Raw genomic sequence first — 12,363 nt, 5'->3', positions numbered from 1 at the left:
CTTCAGTGGTATCAACTCTCACTCGCCCACAAACTAGTAAACCATCCACTAAATGTCCCATCCCTCCAGAATCTACTCCAACCCTATCGCACCACCAGACCACTAAGATCCAGCAGCAAAAATCACTTGCAGATCACTAAAGCCAATAACTCTGCTGGTGAAGCACTATTCTCTTGCGTCATAGCCAAATTATGGAACTCACTCCCACCCACAATTACCTCCATACCATCATGCACCCACTTCAAAACTTTACTAAAAAGCTAAGCCCTTGCAACTCCCACACTAATATCATCCACCCCATCCAACCACTACCTTTCTTTCCTCTCCACTAACTACCTTGATTATAGCAAGCTCAGATACTCATAAGCCAGTACTTATTATACAGCACGAACTTCTTCTTCTTGTAACATTTGTTAATGTCTGGTATGCACTTCACAGATAAAGATTCTAGTTGTCTACTGATGTACTAGGTTCTTCATCTGTAAATATGTTGTAAGTAATTGCTATGTAAATTGTTATTCATTATGCAATCCAATGTATATACTGTCTGCTTATTTTAACTGTGGAGCTTTTCTCCCCGGGCCTCCTCTGAAAATGGACCGACGTCCAGTCGGACACTCCCGGTCAACAAATTTAAATAAATAAATAATAAATAAATAAATCTTTAAATAATAATTTGTATATTGGCATTCCAATGTAAGCAACTCTGAAAGCAAAAGCCTGAAGGTCAGAAATTTGGCCTACCATTCTTCTCCTATATCAAGAAAAATCCAAGACGTCTAAAACATGTTTTAATATTTTTTTTACCCAAAGTTTTCTTAATATTATTTTTGAGCACACAATATTCAAATTTCCTAAGTGTGACCTGATTTCAGCATACTTACGACAGTGTTTCTGATGATGCCCAATTCTGTATTTCCAAAATTGATTATCGCAAAGCCTGACCCCATGTTGGTTTTGCATAGCTTATTTAAAATATGTATATTTCTCTGGCATTCTTGTTAATGGGTTGAGAAAAATGTAAAGTCAAACACTAAACATTATGGCTCTTTTACCTTTGATCCTTTTGAAAAAGTTCTAGAAAGCCACAGCAATCCTGGATTATATAACTTAGAAAAATGAATTCATACTGAACTGTTCTACTATTAAATTGTTCTTACATCTAACCATGTAAAGTATGCATCCCTTCTACGGGCAAATAAAGAAATGGAATGTAGTGCCATAACAATATGTTGTTTACAGTTTTGTCATGTATTTGTAGTTTCTTTGCCATTTCAGTTTGTGTATTTATTGATAGGAGTACTTTTTAAGAGGGTTATGCCTTGCCTATGTCCTTTATTGAAGTTTTATATATTTGCTTTGTCTTATTTTAATTTCAGCCTATCTCTATCAGTTATCTCCTGAACATTTGCATTGTCTTGGTATGGATTATTCACTCTTCACTCTGACACATTGATGTGAATAATTGCTTAAGTTATTTTTCTTTCTTTCGTTTTTTTTTGTTTTGCTTATACTATAAAAAGGGTTAGTATCATAATCTTGAAGCAGACTCGGTCGAATTGTATCATTGACCCACGTCCACGAAAACTGACAGCGTTGAACTCCGGTAATGTAGAATTGCAAATCAAATGTGATTTTGGGGCGAGCATTAACATGGGTTGAGATAGGGGTGAGATTTGTACTTCAACAATATCAGAGTTTGACATTGTCACCATTCAACCTCCGGACTTCAATCAAGGTGGATTCAACTGAATCCACTTCAAGATTATGCTAGTAAGCCTATAAAAATACACAGAGGATCCAAAATATTCAAACAAATTATCTTTTGAGACAAAGCCCCTAAACCATTATAGTCTAAAATCTGAATTGATACTTGAATGAAATCAGTAAGAAATATCAAAGTAACCTTGACTGAAATCCATGGTATCAGAATTTTCAGAACTTCAGTTACTGTAAATGAAGCTGTTTTATTTGACACCAGCAAGCTACCTCTTAGCTGCCCCTGATTTTCCAGAAGGTCCTTGATTTTGCCTCATATTTGTGCTCTGTTCATCAAAATTTTTGATTTTATGGTAAATCACTGTGGATTGTAGCCAGTCACTAATACCAGACATCATATTTTTATATTTACTTTTGTTCAGAACATGCCCATGGATGGAAAAGCTCAATTAACTGTAAGTGAAATGGAAATTGTCCCCAGTTTTGGCCATTTGCCCCTCCCAATTATTTTTGGCTTTGTCACTGATTCTTGAGCAAAAGCATAGCTTTTTAAAAAGTGCAACCTGGAAATCTAAAACTGCAGAGCCATTTAAAATATTTCTGCGAGTGGCAGACGTGATTAATTTCATCCATTTGTGGGCCATTGTCTCTCAGCTTGAATATTATAACATAGAATGTAAATGTAATTTGTTGGATTTTAGAATATAAATTTTAGATTGGTAGTCCAATATATTATACAGCTTTACTTCAAATATAGAAGTGACCTGATGACAACTGTTAGCAAGTAGAGGGCTAGAATTTTACATACTTAACTCTGCTGTACTAATACGTAGACCTCTTTCATGTCATACAAATGTGGCACTATTCATCCCTGGAAGAAAACGATGTGTGAGAAAGCAGGGTCATTAATTAGTAAGATAAACAAGGGAAGGCCAGCACAATGCAAACTTGGAATGTTGCTTTGTTTATGAGGGATACGTGTTTTGCTGTATGAAACTTCCTTTCAATGTAAGTGGAATGAGGCTGATAGGAACACTATGAGTACAAGTTTGCCACCCTGTATGTACTTAATCTGGAATGGGTGTAGGCCATAAGTTAAATGGGAAAAGATGACACTGCCAACAGACAGAGGAACTTTCGTTATCAAATGTAAAGAGCTACTTTGAAGCAGTTTAATTATGATCAGTCTATTTATTGCAATCTGCTTCATATTCTTCAGTATGGAAGGGAATGACATATTGTGGACAACAAGACAATACAGAGGTGATACGATCAGGCACCTGGCAGCGGTATAATAAACCAAATGATTATAATCAACTGCATTATTAAGCAGGTAAACATTCATCAAAAGGCAAACATAAAAAATGGAAGATGGAGGTACTGCCTATTGCTTATGGGGTTAAAAGACAGGGAAAGACATCCACAGATAAGGCAAGTCAGATATAGGCCGCAATTCATACAGAAACTAGATTTTGAGTACAACTGGGTAGTGAGTCTTCCCTGCTGAAGTAGGAGGAGGCAATGGAAAAATTTGGCCTTGTAAATAATGACCACCTGTGGATTAAAGGAAGAGTTGCAGAACAGGAAAAAGGGTCAGTATTTGGTGGCACTAATGTCAGAATGAATACAGTTGATAAATGAGCCTAGAGTAAAAGAGGTGAATCATAAGAGAATTATCATTAGGGCACATCAATCCCTCATGGACTTCTGGGATGATGAGGAAAAGCAGACACAAGAGATTTGGGAAATTAAATTAAGCTTAATAATGAGCATAGATCAATGGAGAGAAATATGTTTGGCACCAAAGTGCAATACATTGTTGTGAATGTTTAGGAACTTTGGTTGGAAATATCTTCACTGTCACCTTAATGCCCTGGCTACACTGAATAGGATATAGTCAGGGACCCCAGTGACATGCAGGAGGTGTGATTAGCAGCTTATTGGAAGTTGGTCTCACATATTTTTGGGAATATAATTTAGGAACATAGTAGACAGAAATTGCTCTGTAAGATATGGAGCCCAGATTTTATTTTGTCCTGCAGTTAATTTGGGGGTATACTTTGGATGGGGGGCAGAATTAGGAAGAAATTGGTTAGTCTATTTTACTAGCAGCAAAGAAGTACAAAACAAACAAGTCTTAATAGAGCTGATGACCCTGATAAAGGATATTAAACAATATAAGCTAGGAAGGGAAATGGGGAGGACAGGTAATACAACAGAACTAAAATGGAGTTTGTGCGATCAGTTAGTAACATAGTATCACCATTTTTAATTGGTCCAAGTTCAATGGTGTGTCAGTGCAACTGTGCCTAAGGCACTGTAAAGTTTTATTTTCACATTTTTCATTCCTTACAAGATTTGAATGTGTATATACAATTTGTATGGCATTTTCATGTTTAAATCTGTTTGGTATCAACTATTTCAATAAAGCATTGCACTAAAAAGTAAGTTAACTGAATGTTTATTTTGAGAAAGGAGGCAAGGAGATTGAGAATTTAATATGTGCTAAACTGGGTATGGACTCAGGAAGTCACTGACAGTACACATACATAACTTCTCCTTCTGTCTAGCTTTATGATCCATGTTCTAGCTCATCTGTAAGATATCTCATCCTGCAAGTGATTTGATGTATTGACAGATAAAACTCATCAAATTCAGTGTTAACTTTTAAATTATATATTTTTAAAAAGTTCCGCTGAAACATATTTAACATAATTACAGTATATTTTGACTACGTACATTAGACTGTCTCTGTCTCCAATATTAAAATATTAATTTGATATTTGTGTTTACTCCTTTAGTTTACATATGTTTTGCAATCTTTTCTCTTCATAATTCACCAAACTCCACTCCCCCATGTGATGTGTAAGCAAATTTACTTTACTGTTATGACCCATATGAAAACATTAATTATAAACATTCAAAGCCAAGGTGGGACTAATGCTGATTCAGGTGTGGGTTCTCTCAAAATAATATAGCTCCAGTAGATGCTTAATCTGTAACAGATATTCACTGTTTTGTTCATTAAAGCCAGTAGTCTACATATGTAATAAATAAAAGATCACATCACAAAAACTACTCCGCATATAAATGTTCTGTGAAGCATCAATTCAGCATATTTCTTGAAGTTAATAACTGTAGCTTCGAAGAAATAACTTATTCAGTTCCAAAATTAAGCAAAAATTGTAACCTGAGTTGATTGACTGCCATAATCTTACTTTAGTAAAGATACTGATTGCATCTATCAAACTATCGCTAAGTTAAAATATTGCAGCTTTTCTTAAATACACTTTACTTAACCTTCTCTAAAGTACAAGTCAGGCTCATCACCATGTAATAACTTGAATACTTCCTAATCTCTTCAGTACTTTACTCACTGGTTGTCTTGTACACTCCCTAAACCATCTTTGTGCTTCTGCTTTGAAAACATTTAAAAAGTGAGGTATACATTTTGCAGATATCATATTGCTTCCTTTAGTTCCAAGTCAGACAGACAACGTGGTACCTGAGATGCTTCATACTTTTAGTTTACTAAGTCTAGTATATCCTTTGCAGTTTCAAACTCAGCTTCTATGTACCGCTTTCCCACCTCACTATATTTGCTGACTTCTTTGATAATCCTTCATTCCCACTTACAAGCCAGCTGCGAAGAAGCATATTAATTCTCAATCTGTCTCTGTTCTAAAGCAGCCATAGATTTGGCAGTGTCCAACTATTTACATGTACAACTATTTACATGTACAACTATTTACATGTCCAACTATTTACATGTACAACTATTTACATGTCAACAAGCCAAAAATCCCGGTTATTTTTGGAATCCCTAAGATACATAAAGGGCTTGACCCTTTGAAGTTCCGACCTATTGTATCTGGAGCAGGGGGTATTATTGAACCTTTAGGGAAATTTATTGACCAGGTAACAAAACAGTTTGGTACATCATTAAAACATGTTTGTAAGGATTCCTGGGATTTTCTTAAAGGAATACAACCCTCTCTTTACAAACCAGAACTTCTTTTGATCACTATAGACATAGTTGATTTATTTCCAAGCATTGGTTTGGAGTGGTTTAACGAGGTATTAACCACTGAAACCAATTTGTGCAATACTGTAATTAACTTGTTGGTTGAACACATGGAAACAATTTTAGAGAACAACTTTATATTTTTCAATGGTGAAATATACAAGCAGAGTAAAGGAGTAGCTATGGGTACCCCCTGTGCATCCTTCTATGCTAATGTTGTTCTACACAGATGGGAGTAAAGGTTTATTTTTTCCACCACCTGGGCACAGTACTTGGTGCATTATAAAAGGTACCTAGACGATATCTTTATTTTTTGGGCCAGTACCCAAAATCAGTTTTTGGACTTTTTCAACAATCTTAATTCAACCACCCACTTCTTAACTTTCACTTATACGATCAGTGATCATGAACTTCATTATCTTGATGTAACTTTATACAAGGACCAACCTAACCATTCATTTCAATCTAAACTATACAGGAAACCCACATTTTCTAATTCATACTTACACTTTCAGAGTGGGCACCCCTTTTACCAGAAAATGAGTATTGTTAAAGGGCAGTTCATCAGAGCTTCCAGAATGTCTAGTACTTTGCATGATTTTTTAGAAGAGATCAATTTTTTAAAATCCTTGTTCCATGAAAGAGGGTACCCTTTCACACTCTTAACCACTCTAGCCCGACAGGTTATGGATAGTAGGGAAACCTGTTACCCTCCTCTTTTGGGTACAGATGCAACTCCCCATCATATTAATAATAGGACACCTGACGACATCCATGGTAGCTTTATTTACACTTACTGCCTTAACTCTCCTGAAGTTGAAGAAGTGATACATAGACATTGGCCAGTTCTTTCACTCCACGGTTAATTAAAAAACACAATACCAGCACATCCTAAGTTCATCAGAAAGAGGGACACTAATCTCAAAGAGATTTTTGAGGGGAACTACACTTCCAGAACGAGCACACAGTTCCCCAGAATAGGCACCTTTAAATGTGGTGCCTACAAACAATGCAACGCTATTTTTAACACCCCAAGTATATATATATTGCTTCAAGGAACTTTCTTTTCAACCCCAAGATTTTCACAAACTGTGGGAGTAAAGGGGTGGTTTATTTAGGGTTTTGCATTACTTGCACCAGTTTCTACATAGGCAAAACCGAAAGGCCACTTAGGAAAAGAATCTACGAGCACTTGTATGATATTTTTAAACAAAAAGAATCAAATGCTTTGTGCAAGCATTATCTCTTATGTAACAACTTTGAATTTAGATTCTTAGCCCTGGAACAAGCAGAACAATTCCCTGATGCCAGGGGTGGACACTGGGAAACTAATCTAGAATATAGAGAGCTTCTTTGGCAACTCAAGTTGGATGCAAGCAGACCCCCGGGTTTGAATGAGAGCATCAACATTAGTAGTGTTCTTAGAATTAGAAGGGCACGTCTATAGTTTTTTATGTGCACACATTGTTCAATGTACATTATTGACTGTTTATGATTCTTGTGTCACAATATGACACTTTTATTACATTAACATATATATTTATTATGAACTTTTTAAAGCTTTACTAGTTTTCACATTTATGATCTGTGGAAATGTGTTTTATATTACACTGTTTTTATACTACATTGTTTCAAATCCATTATATTTAGGTACATTTTTTAGAGAATCTAGATATATGTTTTTAGTTGAAATTGTTCCTCAAATGTGTGCTTTTTAATTTTGTGGTTAATTAACTTTAAATTTGTGGCTAATTAACTAACCATGTGACTGGGAAGGGATTATTTAATGTTGCTGTTAGTAGTCTTAGTCATATTTTAACTTGAGAAAGCTCGGTACTTAGCCGAGCAAAAGCGCTTGATTTTAATGACCTTATTAAAGTACTTACTTTTAAACCACGTAAAACTAAACACTGAAATAACTAAAATAAGCGGAATCGGACTCAGCCACTCCAGCACGGACTGTTTAATGATAAAAGTAAGCGCTTTCGGCTAAGGATATTCCTCCACCTTCTTCAGGCTTATACAATACCAAACTCACAGCACAGCTTTTTATACATAACTAGAAACAGATACAAAACAATTAAAGTAATTAATTGAATTAAACACTTAATTAACTACAACCCAATATTTTAAAGGGCTAATACATTATACCAAATAGGTTGTTTTTTTAAAAAATGATAATACAACTAACTAAACCATATTCTCTACATGAATTTCTTGTAAATAAAAATTATATTAATAAAATGTTTATATTATTAGAATATTTGTATTAAAGTTAATAAAAGTTAATAAAAGCAAGACAGCAACATGAGATCCAACTAATACACTCCAACAACCATATAAGTGTATTATTATGTAGAAAGTTCTGTACTTACTTTACAAGTTCCACTGGTATTTATTCCAGCTACTTTTTGGATTACTTTGGATTGTTTTCCCAGTCTGAAGCTTGTTTTTTTTGGTCTGATTTTTTTATTAGTGTAAACCAATTTGTCTGTGAGATCATCTCCCAGTCATCTCTTCAGTGTCTAGTCTTTCATTAAATCTTTCCATCCAAAACAAAATGCTCATTTCAGTTCATATGACCATGTGAACTGTCATGACTAATAAAAATGAGTCTACAATATTTGTTCACTTAACCCCCCTGATTCTGCTACCTTTCATTGTATACAGATATCCTAAATAATTTCAGGTATATTTTCCTTCCCATAAACACAGGCAACCCAAACCAATGTTAATTACTCCTTCACCAGATTTTCACCATGGGGCCTATAAACATTTCCATTGCCTACCAGGATTAAATCATATGATGCGGGCTTGCAGCAAAACATGAGTTTCTTCTTCTCCATTTCAACAGAAATGTAATTTTTCATCATGCACGAGGTGTTCTTTGCAAAGAATGCTTTTCTCTCCTTTTCCAGTTCTTAACCACCAGGTATTTTCTAAGCATCTTATAGCATCCTAGGATCATGTTCTAGTATGTAGCAGATGTTTACTTTTTACATAGAGCTAAGCAATGAACAAGCTTTTTATATGGATTAATTTGAATGAAAATGCAGAAACTCTCCTCATACCAAATGCAATGCTTTATATAACCCACAGGTATCAGATTTTAGCTGCTTTCAGCTATATGTAAAAGAGATTGCAAGGAAAGGACTGTATATGTATTTAAATATCCAGCTTTAAAGTAGATTCAAAAGTTAATGCAAATAACTGGCAACTTGATGTACAAGAGCAATTATGAAGAAAGCTGTCTTCAGACAAAAGCAAAGTTAAATACTGTTTTTACACACATATTTTTCTGTAACAAAATGTTAACCACATTCTATGGTAAATAGAGTACAACTGAAAATAAACTACTTTGTAACATATAAGAATGCATACTATTTACTTGCGTTTTTCACCTGTTGCACCTTTCTGATACATTTAATGTAAATATGAATCACTGCCTTTTCAAATAGAATACATTCTTCATTTGAATTATGGCATTAATTATGGCACTTTCAACTTGATTGAAATAGGCAAATGATTTAGCAATGTTAAAGACATAGTGAGTAATTAAGTCAGCCAATGTCATCATATGATGTGGAGATGTGGACCATTACATTGCAAAGTGTCTGTCATATATACTAAAATAATACCACATTATCTTTTAGGAAAAATGTAATATGAACAAAGCTTGCACATGGCACTGTGACATGTTAAATTTTACCAAGAAATGTTCAGGTGGAAAAACGACGACAAAGCCAAAATCCAGTGATGAAACGAACCAACCAGCAAGGAAACAGTATCAAAAATGGCCAACCATGTGGTTTATTTTTTAGTGGAGTTTGGTTTTATCATGTTAAATATTATGTCCTGAGGTGTTGTAGGTTGCTATTTGTTGAATTTAGATTTTATTGTGTATGAAGCATATTTTTTACTTAAAAATGATATAATTCATCTGTTTGTCTTTCTACACCCTTGTATGCATTGCATACATTTCTGATGTTGTTGTTCTACATGGCTGCCATGATTTTGTGGAACCAGGACCAGGATGAGGATACAGCTTAGCAGTTCTGGATGAGTGATACAAAGACTGATTTCTTCTTGAATCCATATCTGTTAGAGAGAAACAAATGCTTAAGTTATAAAAGTTTTGCAAATATATTTTGTATATACAGAGTATGAGCACATTAAAAAAATTAACATACTTTCTTAGTCAATACATGCATTGTTACAATGAATTGGTCTTTCTCTTTAGTAAAAGTATTTAACTGCTGTTGAAATTACTTTTACAGAATTGCTATAAGGAAAAGCTTTTAGGAGTCACTAACAGTTTGGTAACATGCTATACAATTTCTTGCCTTATCTTTCACATCCACGTTAATGATATGAGGTGTATTTGTGGCTGCTAGCATTTTATGTTTCCTAAAATCAGACGCTCAGAAAGACTTCACCATTTAGATAAATGAATAAAATATATATTGTATCAATGATAGACCTAGTTATCAATGTATAATAAATACAGGCATCTCATGTTAGGATATGCAGAGTTTTATTTGTAAAATGAACAAGGAAGTCTGACAAATCAGACTGCTAGCTGTCTGTCAATCATATCTGTTTTACCACATGAAAGAAAATTAATGTAGGCCACCTAGGCTTCACATTCAGGGCCAGATTCATAAATGTACTGCGACTAGTTGCCATGGTATGCGTTATGTATTCAGCAAGCACCCTTATATGTTGCTACATGGCCCTCCAACATGAAGACGTGTAGCAGCATGAAATGCTTGCTCCGGCATTCTGGGGGGAGAGGAATATGATTATTAACCATATGCTCCCTCCCCAGAATCATTATAGGAAGCCATTTACATAACCAAGCAATTCAATAAAGTGTTTGGCCTTGTAGATCAGCATGGCCACCCCCACCAGATTGCAGTAGCAAACTCAGCCAAAAGGTTGGTTCAACCACTATACAGGAAAGTGGTGTTTGGGAACCACTAAACACTAGGGTTTACTGTAAAAGTGCCACAATGGCACCAGCATCAAAACAGGGACTGGGAGTGGGGGGAACCACGGACTGCAGAAAGAAAGTTAAATAGTGCTGTACTGGCTCCACCATTAGTATGAGGACCTGGGAAGTGGGGGGGGTGCACACTGTACAGTGCTGAACCGGCACCACCATTAGTATAGGGATCAGGGAAGTGGGGGGATACAAATTGTACAGTGCTGTACCGGCTCCACCATTAGTATGGGGACCTGGGAAGTGGGGGGTACACACTGTACAGTGCTGAAACGGCACCACCATTAGTATAGGGACCAGGGAAGTGGGGGGATACATATTGTACAGTGCTGTACTGGTACCACCATTAATATGGGGACCAGGGAAGTGGGGGGGGATACACACTGTACAGTGCTGTACCGGCACCGTCATTAATATGGGGACCAGGGAAGTTGGGGGGATACACACTGTACAGTGCTGTACTGCCACCAACATTACTATAGTGATGGGGGAATGCACTAGACAGCAGGAATGACTTCCCTAAGGCACATAACAGAATGATGGGGATGGGGGCACTGGGTACAATCTTAAGTGTCGTAATGGCAACAGCATTACTATGGGGACAGTGTGGTGGGGGATACACTAGACACCGATAAATACTCCTTTAAGGTACCTAATGCACATACAGCATGACAGGGATTGGGCAGTACACCACAGGAAACCAAGTCTTATACTCTTAGGTGATATAATACCAACATTAGTATGAGGATTGGGGGGATGGGGTGAAACACTAGACCACCAATGCTGACACTTTAAATTATCATAGTAGCACCCACATCATAATAGGGATCAGAGGGTGGTGGATACAGTAGACCACCAGGGCCTATCAGAGGGTGCGTGGATACAGTAGATCACCAGGGCCTAATTCATACGTGCCAAAATGGCACTGAAGTATTATGGGTGTTGAAGAGACCACAGGAGGGTAGGGATGGATGCAGGGAATGTAGTGTTTGTGTGTATACATGATTGTGCAACTGCATGTGTTTGTGAGAATGGTTAGAGGAAGACTCCACTACAAGTACCTACATGAGCAGCAGGGTACTACCATGATGTGTGCAGCAGGGTACTACCATGATGTGTGCAGCAGGGTACTACCATGATGTGTGCAGCAGGGTACTACCATGATGTGTGCAGCAGGGTACTACCATGATGTGTGCAGCAGGGTACTACCATGATGTGTGCAGCAGGGTACTACCATGATGTGTGCAGCAGGGTACTACCATGATGTGTGCAGCAGGGTACTACCATGATGTGTGCAGCAGGGTACTACCATGATGTGTGCAGCAGGGTACTACCATGATGTGTGCAGCAGGGTACTACCATGATGTGTGCAGCAGGGTACTACCATGATGTGTGCAGCAGGGTACTACCATGATGTGTGCAGCAGGGTACTACCATGATGTGTGCAGCAGGGTACTACCATGATGTGTGCAGCAGGGTACTACCATGACATGCAGATCAGCCATGATCTGCAAGTCATGGTAGCACCTGTGATTCAGGAAACATGCAAATTAACTGATAATGAGGTCTGACCTCATCATGGCTAGCATGCTTTTGAATCACAAATGGGCACATCACA

At 36.7% G+C, this 12,363-nt stretch overlaps 1 protein-coding gene across 1 annotated transcript in view; it reads right to left on the bottom strand.

The window, feature by feature from the left end:
• Positions 1 to 8,877: 8,877 nt before the first annotated feature.
• The window catches only part of CLDN16 (claudin 16), a 222,047-nt gene continuing 218,561 nt past the window's right edge, over positions 8,878 to 12,363 (bottom strand). Inside the window, exon 6 of the mRNA XM_044070905.1 lies at positions 8,878 to 9,841. Coding sequence (XP_043926840.1) covers positions 9,696 to 9,841 — 146 coding nt within the window. The 3' untranslated portion in view covers positions 8,878 to 9,695. The remainder of the gene's footprint in view (positions 9,842 to 12,363) is intronic.

Source organism: Protopterus annectens, chromosome 4.part1, assembly GCF_019279795.1.
Source record: "Protopterus annectens isolate FY-2018-M chromosome 4.part1, PAN1.0, whole genome shotgun sequence".
NCBI classification, from domain to species: Eukaryota; Metazoa; Chordata; order Ceratodontiformes; family Protopteridae; genus Protopterus; species Protopterus annectens.
This window is presented reverse-complemented; position numbering and strand designations above follow the sequence as displayed.